The sequence below is a fragment of the Dipteris shenzhenensis genome, chromosome 12 (assembly GCF_047967505.1).
Source record: "Dipteris shenzhenensis isolate YYH24624 ecotype China chromosome 12, Dip_SZ_1.0, whole genome shotgun sequence".
Lineage (NCBI taxonomy): Eukaryota > Viridiplantae > Streptophyta > Polypodiopsida > Gleicheniales > Dipteridaceae > Dipteris > Dipteris shenzhenensis.
The window spans coordinates 42374289-42394433 of NC_141607.1; the positions used below are offsets into that span (position 1 = coordinate 42374289).

Genomic DNA, 20145 nt, shown 5'->3' on the forward strand with positions numbered 1-20145 from the left:
CCTACTCGGCCTTCCTGGCAACAACCCCCCCTCCCCTAGTGAGACCCGTCCAACCGCCTCTCTGCCCCTCTACCTCTCCTCCACTCCCTACTCCCTCTTTACCTCCCCTCCACTCCCTAGCTTGCCATTTGAGATGACGAGACGGCAAGATCGATGCTAAATCAAAGATCTCTTCAAAGTCTTTTGGACACACGCAAAACACACTGCAATGACGGAAAGATCAAATAAAGTCTACTTAGGTAAAAGCCTCCCATCAAGCATTTCAGGTCTTTGGTATTAATTATTTGCACATGTTTGAAATGAGTGCATGACAAAGCTTGAGGCAAAGAGTGAGAGGCGCATCTTCATCAGATACAATGGAGCGTATGATAGCATATAGGCCTATATGGAAGCAATCAAAACTTACTGCATGGCGAATAGAGGGAGGATTAATAAAGAAAAGATCCAAGTTATCCCCCGTGGGGTCACATCCCTCAACTTAGGGAGACATGGAATGTGGTTCAAGCAGGTAAAGAAGCAAGTGCATGCACCCAAAAGATAAGGGAGACCTAGGGGTTGATAATATCAAACTACACTTGCTTTCACCTTCCAGTGGCTCTTCAAAGCTCTCAATTAGTTCTTCAACGTTCTTGAAAAGGAGAACACAGTTGGAAGATTCTAGCAAGATATAGTATAGGTACGGTCAAACCGCATAACAAGGGGTGGGAGAATGACCCCCATTAGATTTTCTCCATGAAAGATACTCCAAAGGTGAAATCTATTCGGAGTGGTTTTTAAAAGGCATAGGAAATTTAGACCCTCATTCTAGTTCAAAGAAGAACACGTCCTCAAAAGGATAGTACAAATATATGGTGGTACGGATAAAGTCAGATGGAGAGACAACTATCTTGCAGACACTATTCTGCTTGTAAAAAGATGGTACAACAAAGGTATTAAATCCATAAATTCCTCGATTTTGCAGTGAGAAGAGGCTAAAACGAGATTTGCCTTCGAAGCACACGACAGAATTAATTCGCTTCTCTTCATCACATCATGGTCTCGATTTGGGACAAGCTTGGAAAAAGTTTGGTGGATGCACTAAATTAAGAAGAGGATAAAGATCACCGGTCCAGTAGTTCTTTAAAACCATGCAACCCAAGCCAAAGGAGTCTTAGCTCCAATGATTGAGAGATAAGGGAGGCGAAATGTACTCGGACTATGTTATCTTGAAGATGACTACCTCCTTTTGTCAACAGCTCTTTCAAGCAGGGTCTCACCTCTAGCGATGGAGAAACGAGGGAGGCTAGATGCACTCGGACCCACTCGATATCCTTGAGATGACACGTACCATTTGGAAGGTGCAAAGGATTCTAGAAGAGAGCCAAAGTCATGAGCAATTTTGCAAGGCTTGGCATGTAGGCATCTTCTACTATTTCAGGGATCGAGGTATTCAATGGTTGTATATTACCCCCCCCCCCCCCCAAGCGGACTATTCACTGCTTCCAAGGTATTCCAGGAAATGAACTGAGACCCTAAGAGATGGGCTGCAAGACAACACCATTCATTTCAAAGGCCTTTTGGATTGCTTAATTTGTATTTCTCAAAGTTTCTAATAGAAGGTTTCTCTTAGAGTCTTCTATACCTATAGCAAGACCACACTAAGCTCTATCAAATTTTTCCCAGTTTGGGCTTGAGTGGCTTACTCCGCATGGAAACTGAGCAAGCGGACAGAGACTCGAGGGACAATTAGGCCTTAACTCTAGAAAGTGGCAAAGGACCAATGTGGTTGGCCGTTTGGGGAGGGCTTGGAACATTACCCCAAATCTTTTCAATACGGACTAGATCATTCTAGGTGGCGCTTCTCGATTAGGGGGGGTAGACCATCCACAACAGAGGTTCTGGCCATCTAGAATAGGGCACTCTGAGAGCAGGTGGTGTAGGTGCCCTTCTTCTCATATATCACCCACCTTGGTAGCTAGACGTGATGCCAAATCTTTTGAATGCGACATAGAAAAGGAGTATGTGAACCAACCTCCCAGTATTAAGGCTCAAGAAGGCAAAGTGTGGAGACTCCAGCACTCCACCAATTGAAGCAGGCCATAACACTTAGGCCATCACACATGTGCAATGATAGATACATCAAAATTGCAGATAGATTAGGCTGTTCATCATTCCTTTAGACCTAGCCTTTATCTCTTTGGAAGGAAGAAATGAAAGCAAAACACATTTATAGAACGATGATATGATCTTAACAAGGGACTTTGGAAAAGATCACAAGGCTTTAGTCTCAATAGAGATATGGCTTAAGATGAAATATTTTTTACCTCTTATTTTTGAGGTGCACGAGGGACTTGAAGGCACTTACATCTTCAATGAGCAACGATATGCCGGTAAGATTCTTCAGCCTTTTAAATGGAGCAGTACATACCACCTCATACTCCTGTGGAGGAGAATGCTACAATGCCTAAGAACACGTCCACATTGGCAAACATCAATGAGTAATGATGGTCAACTAGAAGCCTCCTCTATCTACTCCGACTCAATCCGACATTAGTTTTGCAATTGGGGAAACGAAGTGAATTCTTTAGTTAGGGACAAACCTGGTTATGGCATCAAATATGGGGAAGCAACTAGACATGGTGGTTAATGTAATTGGAATCGAGCAGTTGTTATCAATACAAAAGGTCTACATCAAGCTATTGCTTTGGTGCCACCTCTTATATGGCCGTTACCAACACATCTGATTGGATATCTAGAACTTTGTCCATACATCATTAAATGGAAGAACACGTATAAAAGCACATGTACTCCTCAATTGTGAATTAAAATATATGTACTCATCAATCTCACCTCATCAATGTGGACGAAATCCTTATTCTTAGTCATGGTCGAAGCACATTATCTAAGATTTGAATTTGAATTATTTTGTGGTGAGAAATATATGTTGATAAAACACTTTGATTTGATCCAACTATCTTTATGTTCATAGTAGCACTATAAATATAGTAGCTAAAGGCAATTTTTAATTCATTTAGCAGAAACTCGTATCGAAGCAATTGATGCTTTTCATTTGTGTGTCCTCTCCTTTCCATTTCTCTATATGTGGCATGTGCCTTTCAATGGCAATTCTGTCCTTGCACAACTTTATGATGCCACGTATGGTTGTATAGTGACTAGTTGGAACATTTAAACAAACAAACAAAAGCTTGACACATGATAAGGGCTCTCGTAACATTGAAATGAACAAGCCGCAATGGATTAACATGTGTGCAATAGCATTAGAGGCCATACAAGGCCTAAATTTGGTAATCATAGATATCCCTTCAAGCCCTTTTGACGAGTGACCACTGCTAAGCAGCCTCTATTGGCCTGCGGGCCAACTTGTATTTCCACATAGCAAAGTAGAGATCATCCAAATCCTAACATGGTACCAAAGAAGACGACCTGTGGACAAGCTCTTAAGCTTGCCGTGTGGTGGTGGTGGGAAATCCAAGGAGAATTGCAAAAAGAAGAGCATGGCAAATCACAATGTAAACAGTGGATAGGCAAGAGCTAGACAAAGAGACAGCCACGCAGCTAGCAGCAGCTGACGAACAGCCCCTTCAAACACATGGTGGACAAAATCACATGTGGCAGATTAGAGCAGTGGGCTGCAAGCTCTGTCGTCATCCTGAGGGCAGCTGTCATGCGACGGAGGGAAGATTCAAATTTAAAAAATGTAGCGGCAAAGGTAGATACACTTGATGCGGTGCACATCCACTTCAAGAGTCAAGAGGGGAATCTATTTCTTGGTAGAGAATATCTCCTCGGGCCCCTTTGAGAGAGTGACCAAGGCCAAGTGAGACTTATTGGCACGCAGCCCAACATTCTTTCCATGTGGCAAAGCAGAGATTATTGAATCTCTAACATAGAAGATCTCTCAAGACCAAGAGGATGGTCATGGTATTGGCCAAGCAGGTCTCTATGGTGATCATAATACTGAATATTTCACTTAACTTAAATCAGGAACAAGTATGTTCTCTGTTGGAGATATCATAGCCAAAGAGTGTGTTGTCGGAAGTGTCGGTGTGTAGTAGTAGGTGATCTAGTACTAGTCTGTGTGTGTGAGTCATGTGTGAGTGCCATGTGTCATCATGGAACTTATCCCATATGCAATAGGTGCTAGTGTGTGAGTGAGTAGCCTATATAAGGCTTGTACTTCATTTGTCTTGTCATACTTGATGAATGAATGAAAGCCTTTCTTCATGTCTTCATTTGAGCATTATTTTCTCACACCCTAACTCTCTCTCTCTATCTCCCTTCACCATGTTTCTAACATGGTATCAGAGCCACTTCCATAGCTGCCACGTCACCCTTTCCTTAACCTTAATTCGTCACCCTTGCCCTAACCCTAATTTTGCTTCAGCCCTTCCTCCTGCAGCCTGCAGCCGCCTCAGCCCTACTCCATTTTCGCCCTGTTTTACCTCCTCCATAGCTACTCCACCTCCGTTTTCTGTCCTTGCAGCCAGCCACCTTCATTCAAGCCCTCTTGGAGCTGTAGCTAGGCCTTTGACTCCCTCTTTGCTTGCTGGTCGGCACTTCTTGCAAGAGGCGCCTGCACGTGTGGCTCCCCAAGGACATTTTGGAGCTTCTCCATCGCCCAAATCAGGGCTTCTGAGCTGCTGCTGCATAGCCACCTTCAACAGAGCATTTTCGGAGGTTTCCAACGCCAAGAATGGGCTTTTATTGCTGCTGCTGTGTAGTCGACCACCTGACAACACTCTCTGCATTTGAGGACCTTTTTGAGCAGTCTCTTGGCTTCCAGCACATCTACTACAGGCAATTTCAGACTAGTGTCCTGCTACACATTTTGGAGCTGTTCTAGGGAGCCGCCCTGCACATTGGTGACCAGCCTTTGCACTTAGGGGTGCCCTAGTGAGCCGCTTTGCAGATTTTGGACCTGCTGCAGCACTTCAAGCAGTTACTACAACCACAAGAGTTCCATTTCTGGTTCACTTCTGCATTTCGGAGACTATTCTTGCTGTGTTTTGATTAGGGTTTACATCTGGAGCACCTACAGCCACCTATATCTGCCCACTTGCACACGTGGAGTCTACTATTGCATTTTGGGAGTTCTAGACCAGCCGCCATACTTGGAGTCAATAAGAGGTACTCTGCCCTAGGTTGTCCCCCAAAAATGAATGTATTGTCTTTTACTTTGGTTGATGGTGTTGACCACCCAGTTCAAAGTAAGGGCGGCCGACGAGTGATGGTTTGCCCTTGCCGGTCGCAAGCTAACTGAGAAATCACTATCACACGGAAGGTGTTGGATAGTTGGACTTGCTCTTTACAGTATTGCGGTGGGGGGGGGATCGTGCTACTCTTGCAAGTTGGGTCTCACACTCTTTGCTCTAAAGGTAGGTGTTGGAGATATCATAGCCAAAGAGTGTGTTGGTGTGAAGTGTTGGTGTGTAGTAGTAGATGATCTAGTACTAGTCTGTGTGTGAGTCATGTGTGAGTGCCACCTGTCATCATGGAACTTATCCCATATGCACTAGGTGCTAGTGTGTGAGTGAGTAGCCTATATAAGGCTTGTACTTCACTTGTCTTGTCATGCTTGATGAATGAATGAACGCCTTTCTTCATGTCTTCATTTGAGCATTATTTTCTCACATCCTAACTCTCTCTCTCTATCTCCCTTCACCATGTTTCTAACATTCTCATTCTAAACCTTGGTGACCAATACGTCCACAACAAAGGAGCAAAGGATGCCATACTATTCCTTAGACCATGTATCACTATCCTTTAGGCTTCAAGCCAAGGCACTAACTCCTCATTGATTGAAAAACACCAGCCTTCACACTCTAACGAGATATATTGAGCGGTTATTGTCCAAAATATTTCAAGCCAATATTGCAACCTTAGAGAGATATTTTGTGCCGCCACCTTAGGCTATTGGAGGCATTCTTATTCCCTTCACATTGTAAGAGAAGCTCTCGATGTTCTCCAAGTCCACCTTTCATGTACATGTGAGTTTTCCTTACCAGTCAGTTTTTAAGGGATCTTTCCGCGCATACACCCGAGCACACAAATACATAAACATATATTCCTACAAAATCACAAGATCTTGACCTTGCCACAATCAACCACAAGGTTGTATATCACACACACATGCACAGATGTTAGCATACTTGTACATGTAGGCAGAATTGTATATTTATTCTAGGACTCGAAAACACGCACAGTGCCTTCACTGTCATTGACTACTCATCACACATCCTAAAGTCTTACTTCTAATATGGATACGTCTACCACAATTCAACCCTTTTTGCTCTTGTTAATTCAACAAAAAACAGCCAGAACTGTAAAACAAACCTGTTCCATGAGGGCCTGGGCATCTTGAAGAGTGATAACAACATGACCAGAGTTGTGAAAAGAAGCAGCTGCAGAGCTTAGCACAGCTATATTGATTAGAAGTGCCACACTAAAACCTGTAGCTATATCAACGACATTGTGATGGAGAAAGTCCTGAGACAACCTATTCTCATCCTTTTCCTCCTGCAAAAATGAGAAACAAGAAAAATCATTCAGAAGCAGAAGCAACTTTAGAACATGTGTAGCGGTCCCTTCTCAGAGATTTGTTAGATGCACAAACAGTACACACCACTCTGAAATGCATGATACTAACTTGTACTAGGTCCTTATTAAAGAGTGGTGGGGAAGGGTTGCAAACGTGTGAAAAGATGAGCATTGGGATAGATTGACATTAGACAGAGTGATATATGATATTGATACACTGAATGACTAGCAAGAATACGAAGGAACAGCATTACATGAACCTCTCGATATGATTTCTTCCCAACCCCAAAAGGAAAAAACGGACAAGACAAAACCAGCTCCATACTGTGCATATTTGTAGAGGAGCCAGCCCAACTCCCACATATGCAATCTGTCACATCAGTTGACTGCCACACCACTGCCACAAGTCCACATCATCCTTTAGCTGTACAGACGCTACATCAATATTGCTTAGTGTTAAAAGGTCATGTTCGCATCTGCAACAGTGCCACATCATCTGTCATGGTGCCATTCGAGCATCTGCAGTCTGCATCATCACGTACGGCTGTAAAACAACCATGTGATCAGCACACATGCTGCTATTTCATCAGCTTGTCCACTTGAGTGATGGATGGCTGAATCTGGATGCCACTGCATCCTCTCTTCACCTATGCTAGCTCCTTGCTTCTCCTCAAATGGAGTCAAGACTATACAGCCAAGCAGCCCCCTCCAAATCTTATATAAAGGACAACCCATTGAGACAGTGCACTCATTCAAATACTTGGGTACTGAAATCCCTGCCAATAATAGATGGAACAGCTGTGTGCAACGGAGACTTGATGCAGGATGGGCAAAATACTTCCAATTTGAAAATGAGTGCAACAATAGCAATACGAGAAGGTGGCAAGTACGAAATATGATCTTTGGGGCATATGTGATACAGACAGTACTCTACGGAGTAGAGGTATGGGGTGGGAGTATATCTCCATCAACGTGGAATGAGATAGAGAAAATGCAAAAGTCTTTCATTAGGAGGCACCTGGGCATCAAGGCTACTACACCATACTCTTTGTTACTCCTAGAGACAGGATGTATACCCATAGAGCTACATGCTCTGAAGAGAGTACTCAGATACATCACAAAGGTCAAGTGCATGGATAATGAAAGGCTACCAAAGAGAGCATGGAATGAAAGTCAGAAGCTTCAAAAGACAAACAAGGGCAAGATTTTGACATCCGGATGGGCACAGGACCTAAAAAAATGGTTCAAGAAGTGGGAAGTAGAAGAGTATTTAAACTACTCTTCAGAGGAGATTGATGAAGAGGCTTTTCATTATGACCTGCTGAATGCACTACACAGGAAATGGCAAACAGCAGAAAACAAAGACAAATTTGAGTACTATCGCACATATATCAACCCCGAATATTGGTCAATTTATACAGGAAGGGAGACAACAACGCAGAAGTACATATGTACACCTATAGCAGTGCATAAACGGAGGGCTTTAGCCTCACTTCGCACCCGATCACACCAGCTGCAAATAGAAACAGGGGGATGGAAAAAGATGCCAAGGGAGAGTAGAATATGCCAACTATGTGATCAAGGTATGGTTGAAACAGAAGAACACATGGTAATGATATGCCCTCACTATGCACACATTAGGGAAGAGTTCAATCACCTCCTTGAGGGACATAACAAACTGGCTGATTTGCTGCATAAAGGGTCACCTTCAGCTTTAGGAACATTTGTGTATAAGCTCTTCAAGCATAGGAATCCACCTGAATCCTAGAAGGTGGTTTCTCTTTCCACCCTCCCATCTTTCGGGAGGAGCTTTCATGTACTTGTGATATTGTATTGCTCAGGTCCCATAGGCCGGTTTTGGTCTTCAGAGGACGATAATATATTCTTCTTCTTCTTCTTCTTCTCTCCAGAATTGTCGACTCCTGAAGGCCAGGAAAGGCTTTAAATGGAAAGCCCGTGGATGGGCAGCTTCCTACCCCACCATTTTCAGTGAGACATGCTCATGGAACTGGACACCTTTAGACAATGAGCTGGAGAGAGAGTCTGTTAGTACAAGAACAGGTTTTGCACAAGACTCTTGAAAGTACATGCTTTTTCTTTACAAATCCTAAAGAGATGCTAGGAAGTATCACAGTGCGTTGTACCACAAGAGACCATGCCCTGGTACACCCTCTTTACTATGGTGGTGGCACAGCACAAACCATATGGGGGTTAGCGCCGCATATAGTGCATCTCATTTACACCATTCAACTATTTCTAGAGTTTTCAATCTAATACCGAATCACCCTCCACTTAAACATAGATCAAGATGCAGAACAACATTGAGAGGCTTCACACATCCACACGGTTTCGGTGTCTAGTAGTTAGTTTTCATTATCTTCAGCAGCCCTTGGGACTAATCGTCACTATGTTACACAATGTTCAAGAATTGATGAGACCATATGAGATTGCTCCCCTTCTCCAATGAGTATGGAAGTGATATCTACAATTGATTGGCCTTCGACAGTTTCCTTAGTCACTTAGGATAATACCTTCGCAAACACACATGCACAATAAGTGAAACATTAAGATCCACGCGCAACTAAAGATTTGTGTGAAAACAAAGTTTTCTAGATGAAATTAAGAGTCTAGGAAGCCAATGGTAGTTAAACGTCTCGGTAATTCCTCACTATTGTAAAGAGGTGATCATGCCAACTTTAAAAGGATTAAGTACTCCTAATCTAAACCCAATCCTTTAGTTGAATCCAAGGTAAGATCATTTTGACTATCCCTAGTTAAACTTCGAATAAGCATAATCTTTAATTAACTTCTCTTAGCTTTAATTCATATGTTTGCTTTATTAGCTTCGAGCTTTCATTAGAGACTCGTGTAATTTGTTCATGGCAAGCTAACAAGCTTAGTCTTCTTGGGCAATTGTGACTTATTTCCTACTTGACTCGCATTTGGATCTTCAACTCCAAAAGCTATATGATGTTTAAGTTCACCTAAACGACATGCACTCTTGATTACAGCAAGGTTAGGCAATCTTCTTCGTCGTCGGTCCTCGCAAGAGGTTTGGTTAGGATACCTTCTACCCAAGCCTTTATTAGACAATCGACTAAAACTATTTCATTGCTAAAAAGTTGCTCATGTACAATGTGATGTCGAACTTCAATGTGCTTAGTATCTCTTTCAAGATTCTTCTTGACAAGATAGCTTCATGAGTTTCACTTCTCGATATATAAGTTGCATGGATAATGCTTCTTACTCCCCCAAGATATTAATCTAGATCCAATGGTTGAAGGCCATCTCCTGGTGGTTCTAGTGATGCCCTATAGGCCATGGTATGTGCCTTGTAGGCATAAATATAGGCACTTATAGTGTTAGTGCCTTTTAGGCCACATAGGACACTTAGTCCTATGTGACACCTAGGACACTTAGTCCTAGGTCTAGGTACAAGTACCTTGTACTCTCTTTTTCTATTATCCTAGTCGACATGACGGCAGACTCTATCGACTCTTTGCAACCTGCACTCTCTCTTTTCATTTCATCGATCCTACAATGGTATCAGAGCTGAGGTAGACTCGTCTCTTGCTCATCGGATTTGTACCAACGCTCCTCCATCCATACAGTCGTACAATACGGACGACCGTACTCACAGCTTACTTCCGTACGTATCTGTTCCACCGTACGTTGGGTTCTATACACAGTACATGTTCCGTACCTGCACTACGTACTTGAGACACCGTACGGCTCCATACATGCATCGTCGTACATCTTCCGTACAGGCGTACAGAAGGTCTTGTAACTCGTTCGTACAGTCTCCGTACTTTGTACCTGCACCGTACATTGGATTCACGTACCTCTATCCGTACCGCTGTCGTACATCTCCCGTACACCGTACAACATAGTACATGTCTCCGTACAACTGTACACCCTGCATCCATACAACCGTACATTGGATTCCGTACCTTCGCCGTACGTTCCATACAGTCAACGTACTCTGCATCCGTACAATTATATGCTATGTACTTGCTCCGAGATTTGGTACAGCCTTTGCACGTATGAAAGCATTTGCAGAGTATTCTCAAAATTTGGGGCTTTTGAGGGCTTTTGCTCTCCTTATCTTCCTTCTACTGTTTGAAATCTTCTCAAGCCATTTCAACAGCTTGGAAAGCCTACATTTTGAGGTCCATACTTTGGGACACATGCACTTTTGCAGACAATTTGTGGACAACAAGTCCTAATTTTGCAGTTGCAAGCCTTGAGGCTATTTTTTGGGATTTGGTCTGCAATTTCTCGTTTGATTGCACTACATTGGGTCAGATTGGAGAACATTGAGTCACATTTGTAGGACATTGAGTCAGATTTTCCGACATTGAGTTTTTTCTGCAGGACATTGAGTCACATTTGCATGACATTGAGTCAGATTCGCATACATTGGGTCACATTTGCAAAAATTTCAGCAAAATTTGGGGCTTTTCTGCATTTGCCCTCTTTTTGGCCTATTTGCCCTCATTAAATTTGGGGCTTTTGCCAGATTTGCTGTTTTTGCAGTGAACATTGCCTGCCACAGTCACATTTGGGTCAGATCTGCATTTGCCCTTTGTTTTGGGTTGGAAATTTGCAAATATTTGCCGTCATTTTTGGACAGCCAGCTCTTTGCAGTGATAGCCTTGAGGCTTTTGGGTTTTCAGGTCTCTTTCAAGGTATCACATTTGCTATGGCTGGGAACAATCAAGATCTATTTGGCGTTCTTCGTGAAGATGATAAGTTGGATGGCACCAACTATCCGATGTGGTCTTATCTCATGAAACATATTCTTGTTGCAAAGCATTTGTGGAATATTGTTTCTGGGGTTGATCTGAGGCTAGCCAATGCTACAGTGGTTGCCTCCACTACTGGTCCCTCTACAGGGGGTACTCCTCCTAATGCCTCCTCTTCTAGCACTCCTGCTGCTGCTCTTCCAACTCAGGAACAATCAAGATGGGATGCAAGAGATGCAGATGCACATTCATGTATTGCTTTATCATGCAAGAGAATCATTATTCCACACATCCGGTCTTGCAGGACAGCAAAGGATGCTTGGGACAAATTGGCTTCTCTTTATCAGATTCGCAATGAGGCACGTGTTGCATATTTGAGAAGGCAATTACAAGAAGTCAGTATGAATGAAGGTGACTCTATGGATGCATACCTAACAAAGGTCAAGGACCTCATGGAACAACTTGCCAACATTGATGAGGTGGTGCCAAATTCACAACTTGTCGATACCACACTGAATGGACTGCCAGATACATATCAAGGATTTGCTACAACCCTTCGATTAGTGGCCATGGGTAATCCAGACCACTATTCTTTTGATCAGCTAGTTACTTTGCTTTTGCAGGAAGAGCAAAGTCGAGCTAATAGACAAGCCATTATTCCTGATCATGCATTTGCTTCACAACAGACAGGAAGAGGCAAGGCTTCCAAGCCTATGGGCAAGCCAAAATCTGCGCATAGTAGCTGCAATTCCTCCCATGCATCTAAAAATACAGCAGATAAGTCAAAGAAGAAAAGATGCAACTATTGTCGCAAGCCTAGACATGACATTTCAGAATGCTCGAAGCGCATTGCTTTGGAGAAAAAGAAAGCAGGATTGACAGTTAATGCCTCACATGCTATTGAATCCCATGAACCAACAGATGCTTCACATGCACATGCTCTTCAGGATGATTGGGCATGGGCTGTCCATTGCTCATTTGAGCCCTCCAAAGCTGATGCACTCTTTACTGCTAACGATGCTCAGTCTTGGTATTTTGATAGTGGTGCTTCCAAGCACATCACATCTTGCAGACAGTTGTTTCATTCTTTAGCTGATGCACCTCGAGGGGACTGTCACATGTGCTAATAATGCTTCCTTTGCTGTAAAAGGCATTGGAGATGTGCAGCTCACATCCATTGCACGCCATCCTGTCACTTTGACAAATGTTCTTTTTGTGCCTGGAATTGAAGTCAACTTGATTTCAATTTCAGCAATTGCCACTTCAGGTTTCAGAGTAATTTTTGATGGCTACAGATGCCTAGTTTATGATCTTCGTGATGACAATGCCATAGTTCTCACTGGCACTTTGCAAAAGGGGCTTTATCACCTTGATCATCACTCAGCTGCACTTTCTATTGAAGCATTTGCTATTTCAGATTCACAGCTTGCTGAAACTCATCTTTGGCATGAGAGAATGGGTCATCTCAATTATAGAGCTCTTGCAAAGCTACATTCACAGCAGATGGCAAATGATGTACCTCAAACTCACACAGTTTCCAAACATATGTGTGAGGGTTGTCTTTTGGGTAAGATGCATCGGTTTCCTTTTTAAAAGAATTGTCCAAAACTCTCACAAAGGAAATTGCAGCTAGTGCACAGTGATGTCTGTGGCCCAATCAGGACAAATGCCATTGGAGGGTACAAATATTTCATGACTCTCATTGATGATTTCACAAGATATTGCTGGGTATATTCTTTAAAAGCCAAATCTGAAGTTTTCTCATGCTTTCAGAGGTGGCTGAATATGGTTGAGAATGAATCAGGATGCAAGCTTGTCACCCTCAACACAGATAGGGGGGGAGAGTATATGTAAAAGGAGTTTGATGCATTTCTGTCTTCACGGGGCATGATTCACTCATGCACTACTCCTTACACTCCTCAGCAGAATCCTGTTTCTGTAAGGAAAAACAGGTCCACAATGGAGATGGCCAGATGCATGCTTAAGGCCAAGTCTTTGCCCAATAAATTTTGGCTTAATGCAGTGATGTGTGCCAACTATGTGCTGAATAGATCACCTACACGGGCATTGAAGACTGTTACACCTTATGAAGCATGGAAAGGCAAGAAGCCTTCACTTTCACACATGAGAGTTTTTGGGTCTCTTGCATATGTTCATGTACCATCTCAGGCTGAGACATTAGCTTGATGACAAGGCAATTAAATGCATATTTATTGGTTACAGTCAGGAGAACAGAGAATATCGGTTATATCAACCAAATACTGGAAAAATCATTGTCAGTAGAGATGTAATCTTTGCTGAACATTCAGCTTCTCCTCTTGTGGACTGCAAAGCTAAGCCAGATGTTGACATGTTTGATGCCTTTGAATCTTGGTTACCTCTGCCATCCTCAGAAGAGGACTTTGACCAGCAACATGAGCCTCCTGCAGGCCCTCCACCCAGCAATAATCAGCCACTACCCCATGCTGATTTGCAGGTTTCTCTTCTAGCACAAAATGATCCCACTAATCATGATGCAGTCAATAGACAGCAAAGGCAAGTTCCCAGATGGCTTCTTGATGCATTGAGGGACAGCAAACAAGATCAGCCTTTGGCTGCCCGGACAAGATCAGGGAATAGACAGATGCATGGTCACTTTCTTGAGTTTGCACTCCTTGCTACAACTTGCAATAAAGAGCCTCTGTGCCATAAAGATGCTTTTGACAGCAAAGAGTGGATGGATGCAATGAGAGCTGAGCTACATTCCATTGCTAAAAATGACACATGGGAATTAGTAGATCTCCCTCCCGGCAAGCATGCCATTGGAACCCGGTGGGTCTACAAATTCAAAAGGAAATCTGATGGCAGCATAGATCGATACAAAGCCCGTCTTGTTGCAAAAGGGTATGCCCAACAACAAGGCATTGACTTTGAGAAGACATTTGCTCCCACATCGAGGATTACTACCATTAGATGTGTCATTGCCATTACAGCCCATCATCATTGGCAAGTGCACCAACTTGACATCAAGACTGCTTTTCTTCATAGGGATCTGCAGGAAGAAGTATATGTCACACAACCTCCTGGCTTTGAGGTTATTAATTCTGAAAATAAGGTATGCAAGCTTAGAAAAGCCCTTTATGGTTTGAAGCAGGCACCCAGGGCATGGTATGCCAAAATTCATGCACACTTACTATCCCTTGGTTTTCAGAATAGTCCCACAGAACCCACTCTTTATGTCCGTGGGAGTGGATCTGATTTTTTAGTGCTGATTTTATATGTGGATGATATGCTCATCACGGGCCCGGATACTCAGCAAATTGCAGCTTTCAAGGCTGATTTGCAGCAGATTTTTAACATGTCAGACATGGGACAGCTCCATTATTATTTGGGCATTCAGTTTGCTCATGTTGAGGGGGGTATCATGATGTCTCAGTCCAAGTATATTGGACAGCTCCTCGATCGTTTTCAGTTCGAGGAGTGCAAGCCAATCTCTACTCCAGTGGACCCTGGCTTCAAATTCTCAGCTCATGATGGGAGCCCACCATGTGATATCACTCTTTATCAGCAGGCTGTTGGATGCCTTATTTATTTATGTCACACCAGACCTGACTTACAGTATGCAGTATCTCAGCTCAGCAGATTCATGCACATGCCCATTTCACAGTGTTGGCAAGCAGTGAAGAGAGTCTTCAGATATCTCAGAGGCACTCATGATTTAGCCCTCTTCTATGGTGATCAGGGTTCACTTACCATGCATGCTTACACAGATAGTGACTGGGCAGGATGTTATGACACCAGAGTGTCACATACCAGCAATTGTTTTTTGCTTGGCAATTCATGTATCTCTTGGCTTAGCAAGAAACAACCAACAGTTGCCACATCTAGCTGTGAGGCTGAGTACAGGGCAGCTTTCACCACTACAGTAGAGTGTGTTTGGCTTCCACAGTTACTTACAGATCTTGGTATTCGCCAGACATCCTCCACTATGGTCTACACTGACAGCCAGAGTGCTTTGGCCATTGCATGTAACCCAGTGTTTCATGCGCGTACCAAGCATATCGAAGTTCACTATCATTATGTTCGGGAGCGGTTGTCAGCAGGAGACATAGAGTTGTCCTATCTTCCCACAGAGGACAACATAGCAGATATGTTTACAAAGGCACTTCCTCGTCCCAAGTTCGAAGTCTTCCAACAGGCTTTACACTTGGTTCCCCTTGTTACATGATCTGACATCCCTTGTACATTCATAGGTGGCTATATCCTTTTGGATGAACATGTGCCACCATGATTAGAAAATACCAGGTATTCTGAGATGTTTCCAAAATACTTCAGCCCATCCCATGGAGGGGGGTTTGTAGGCCATCTCCTGGTGGTTCTAGTGATGCCCTATAGGCCATGGTATGTGCCTTGTAGGCATAAATATAGGCACTTATAGTATTAGTGTCTTTTAGGCTACATAGGACACTTAGTCCTATGTGACACCAAGGACACTTAGTCCTAGGTCTAGGTACAAGTACCTTGTACTCTCTTTTTCTATTATCCTAGTTGACGTGACGGCAAACTCTATCGACTCTTTGCAACCTGCACTCTCTCTTTTCATTTCATCGATCCTACAATAGTGAAGCAATATCCAAAAATAATCTAATATACTTTGGATATCCTAGCCATCACGATCACTCTTACCTTGCAGTTTAAGATCAATGCTTTTGTTATACTCAATTCCATGAGTTAGTGTTTCCTTCACAATCTACGAATCTTCTCAAAAGCTTTCCAATCGCATTCTTTAAGTTTTGCCCTATATTGACATACTGAACTAACAAAGAAAGCTCTATCCACTCTAATTGTCATCAAATATCTAAGGCTTCCAACCAATTGCTTGTATAAGCTTCCATCTACTCTAGAACTCTTCTCATTATTTGATAATTTTCACTTGGATTCATCGAGTATTTGTCAGCTCACAAATCCTCCCTAGAATGTAGAGGAAGCACAAGATGTTCTAGAACTATTTGAGCCTAAATATAGCATCTATAACAAAGATGATTTGGTTTATTGCCCTTGGGCAAGACAACATAGCCAGAGATGCGATGGATACGTGGAAAAGCAAAGAATTTTCCCAACATAGGCAAAAGAGGACAGCAAGGCATGAAGATGTGCGCGAAGTAGACTCCATGGAGACACGCAATGGCTATGTGATTCTAGAGCTTCTTGATGATGAGCATGCTAGGTGGGATCAATACTTGCACGACCCAAGAGGTGCCAAAACATATAGGGCACAGAACCATCCTACTTTTCCTTTTGACCCAAGTGGCATGCATGTTGCAGTATGTTAATTTTACAACAATGAGTTTTGGAGGGTAACCATCACTTATAATTTTGAGGACAAAATCATAATGAGCAGGGATGGTTGTAATGAAGACCAAAAGTTTTATATACCTTTGTAAGACTAGAATATATCCAATCATACAAATTTAGATTTTTTGTTGTTCTAAAGCCCAAATTTCTACAAAGAAAATAAAACAGAAAACGAAAGAGAAGAAAATTGAGGTAACAAAAAGAATTTTGAAAAACAAAAGAGAGACATACGTAGCAAGCAAAGCAACACTTATGTCATCATCAGTTCATGGGGCACCCTATATGGGGGCATTATGGACAGTTTTGATTTCAGGATTATTAGGACTCGGGGGTGTTTGCAAGGTAGAGAGGTCCAAAGGGGACAAGGAAGTACCATATAAGTACCCTCCCCTCTGTGCAATGGATCGTTTGATGGGACTCCTTAATCTATACTCAGCTCTCTCTTGCTTCCTTCGCCTCCATTGACTGAGTTTGAGGCACCCCCACTACAGCTTGATGCAAGTGATCACATACCTTCACCAAGTCAGAGATTATGGTTCCTTGACCTCAGGCCAACGCAGACTACCATGGCTAGCCTTACTGCATCCATGACATTAGCAATTGAGCGTGATCAAAAGTGTTGATATGCCGATACATTCAAAGCTTCAGACTCCATATGGACAGATTGCCCACCTTTTCGTATAGCCTTGAGGCCCCTTTGTTCCACTCACTTACCATGAGGCTAACCAAATTATCCAGTAGGATCTCATACAGCTACACATCTTCAAGACCTAGTGAGTAAAACTTAGTTTCTACAGAGGTCACTGCTTACAGATACCAGAGAAGGGCTTCATCAAGCCGCCAGGCTACACACAGATCCACCTCCCTATCACTTTAAGGATTAAAATCGGGGAGTTCTGTGTTTCCTCACACCGACTAGGCATCGAGACTGGACAGGATGAGGGCAAAGGCAACCTATAGGGGCCCACATTTGCACGTGATCCACAGAAGGTTGAGTCAAAAGAGCACTTTGCTTTCAAATGCCTTGAGTACTTTGAGATTCGACACCATCGCCACTGTCTTTTCAGGGATGGATTCAGTGTTGGGAGTGTCATTGACCCCCATGTGAGCCCCCAAATGATAAGGACAAGGGGTCAAAGCACAGTAGGGGGGAGGCTTACTTAAATAGGACAAGTTGGCACTGTCTGGAGCAGAACTAGCAGCACCTGGGACAGCTTCTGATACAGTCGCGATCACACATGGCAGATTCTGGATGGAACAGGGCATCAGTACAGCAAGGTCTACGTGGCAAGGAGCAGCAGATGGACCATGAAAAGGCAAGGCGGGGAATGCACAAACAGGGCGCCAAAATCTGCAACAGATCAGGGCAGGCAGCTCCAAGTTGGAATCCAGGGCAGGATTGTTCAGGCTAGATCTGATCGAGTATTTCACAAACCCGACTGGCATCTGTTTGCTTCAGCCCACAGTGGCTTGTATGAGTTACCCTTGCATTGTACTTTGTCTCATAGGCCCGCGAGGCCTTCTGAAGACAGTAATACATCTTTCTTTCTTTCTTTCTCTCTTTTCACACAGCATTCTACCCAAAATACCCCTCCGCACTCACTAGTTAGAATAGGCTTACTTAGTGAGAGAGGGTTCCAGATCCCTTACAAGGTTCATGCAAGTGCACATGCGACAATCACTGGCTAGAAATATATGTAGACCACCATTTTCGACAAATCTAAAAGGAATTTGACCGCGGCACAAAAGGCAAAGTTGGTAGCACATCATGGGGTGTCAAAATTTTCCAAACCCACCACCCATATGCATGCACTCAGCACTCCATCCACATGCACGCACTCAGTACGCCACCCACTCAAGGACAGCCAATCTGGCAAGGCTTCTGACTTATGCATGTGCACCTAATTGGGCACTATGCCAGTGCTACAAAAGAAGCTTGATCAGACCCTTTTAAAAGGTAAAATGGTAGCTTCTCCTCACCGGCAGCTAAAGTGTGTTGGTATGCACAAGTGATGTGTAGAGATTACCCCCATTCCAATAAATATTAAATGCCCAGACTGAGAGAAGAGTCACATTGAAGTGCACACATGCACAGCCAGCTGGCAAGTTAAATCCAAGAGTTGTTCATACACAAATGAGAGTGAGGGAGAACAATGTAACTCTGCATCAAGGTTTAGATGAGAGATCTCTGAAAGGACTATAAATTTGGTTCATGTATTTTTCACAATTCTATTGCTTACAAGCTGAAAGAATAACGGAGAGGCGAAAAGCCGTTTTCAACACGTTTTCTGGCATGGGTAACGATGTCAAAGCACAAATTTGAGGCCTAAACAATGGATTTTCGCCGGAAGACGTGAAGCAATCATTTCTACAACGTCAACGACAATCAAATGCTAACATATGGGATTTTCGACTCTGTTTAGAAGTCATGGGCTCCCAAAAGAGACGGAAAGTGTTTTTATTTTATTTCTTTTTTAAAGAAAATAGGCTTCTTTTTTTCCCCACAAAAAAGATCCTTAAATCGTGAAAAGACACAATACAAAAGCCTCTACAATCTGTGACCTGTTGGAAAAGGTCAGCTGTCCTGCAGCCTGCCTTGCAGGGTCCCAACTCACTGCCTAGGGTACCCCGGAACCAAGTGCCAACAACCAATACAGAAGTCTATACAACCAGCCGATTCCCCAATCCATGAGTCTGTAGAAAATGCCTGCAGGCCAAGCCTTGCAGAGTGCTCAAGAGTCAAGCCTCTTGGCAATTGTCCCGGAAGCCTCTAAACCTTGCTTGCAGACGGTGTCGATGCATCTCACTTGCACAATAATCTTGAAGGAGAACTCTCAATTTCCTTGGGCTACGTGACATCTCTCTGTCTCTCTCTCTCTCTCTCTCTCTCTCTCTCTCTCTCTCTATTGAATGGAAGGTTGATGATGATAATGATGATGATGATGACGGGGCAATTGATATCCGGCACTCCAAAGGACATGCTATTCTTACACTTAAGTCGCAAGATTTACGGATCAAGCTTCTTCGACAATCTTACAAGTTGAAAGGGACTAAGATATGGATAGCTGAGGAACTTACACAAGCTCAATTGAAGAACAAGGCAACGGAATTAGCTAAAGTCAGGGCTGCTAGGAAGGATAGAAAATGGGCAGTTTATAGTAAAGGCATAGCACTAATCAAAGAGTTCAAATCAAAACCAAAAGACTCTCAGTCTTAAACTGATGTATGGCTGACTACTTTTTCACACTATGATGTAGGTATTCTAAATAATTGGGGTTGCTTTTGCACTCCCTGGGAGATACCATGTGCCCTCCCTAGCAGATGTACTAGACAGTTTTTTGCTATCCCATAGACCTGTTGGTCTCGCGTGGACATTAATAGACTCTCTCTCTCTCTCTCTCTCTCTCTCTCTCTCTCTCTCTATATATATATATATATATATGAGATTCGAGGACGATTCTATTGCCTTTTCAGTGATAGTTATGGGATATTGTCCCGCTTCCTCTCCTTTCTAGACCAGAGATGTTTA

The 20145-nt window shown here is 43.1% G+C and overlaps 1 protein-coding gene across 1 annotated transcript in view; it reads right to left on the reverse strand.

Moving 5' to 3' along the window:
• Positions 1-20145, reverse strand: part of EIN2 (NRAMP metal ion transporter family protein) — a 94999-nt gene that overhangs the window by 15943 nt on the left and 58911 nt on the right. The window contains exon 5 of the mRNA XM_087383239.1: positions 6334-6516. Coding sequence (XP_087239365.1) covers positions 6334-6516 — 183 coding nt within the window. The remainder of the gene's footprint in view (positions 1-6333; positions 6517-20145) is intronic.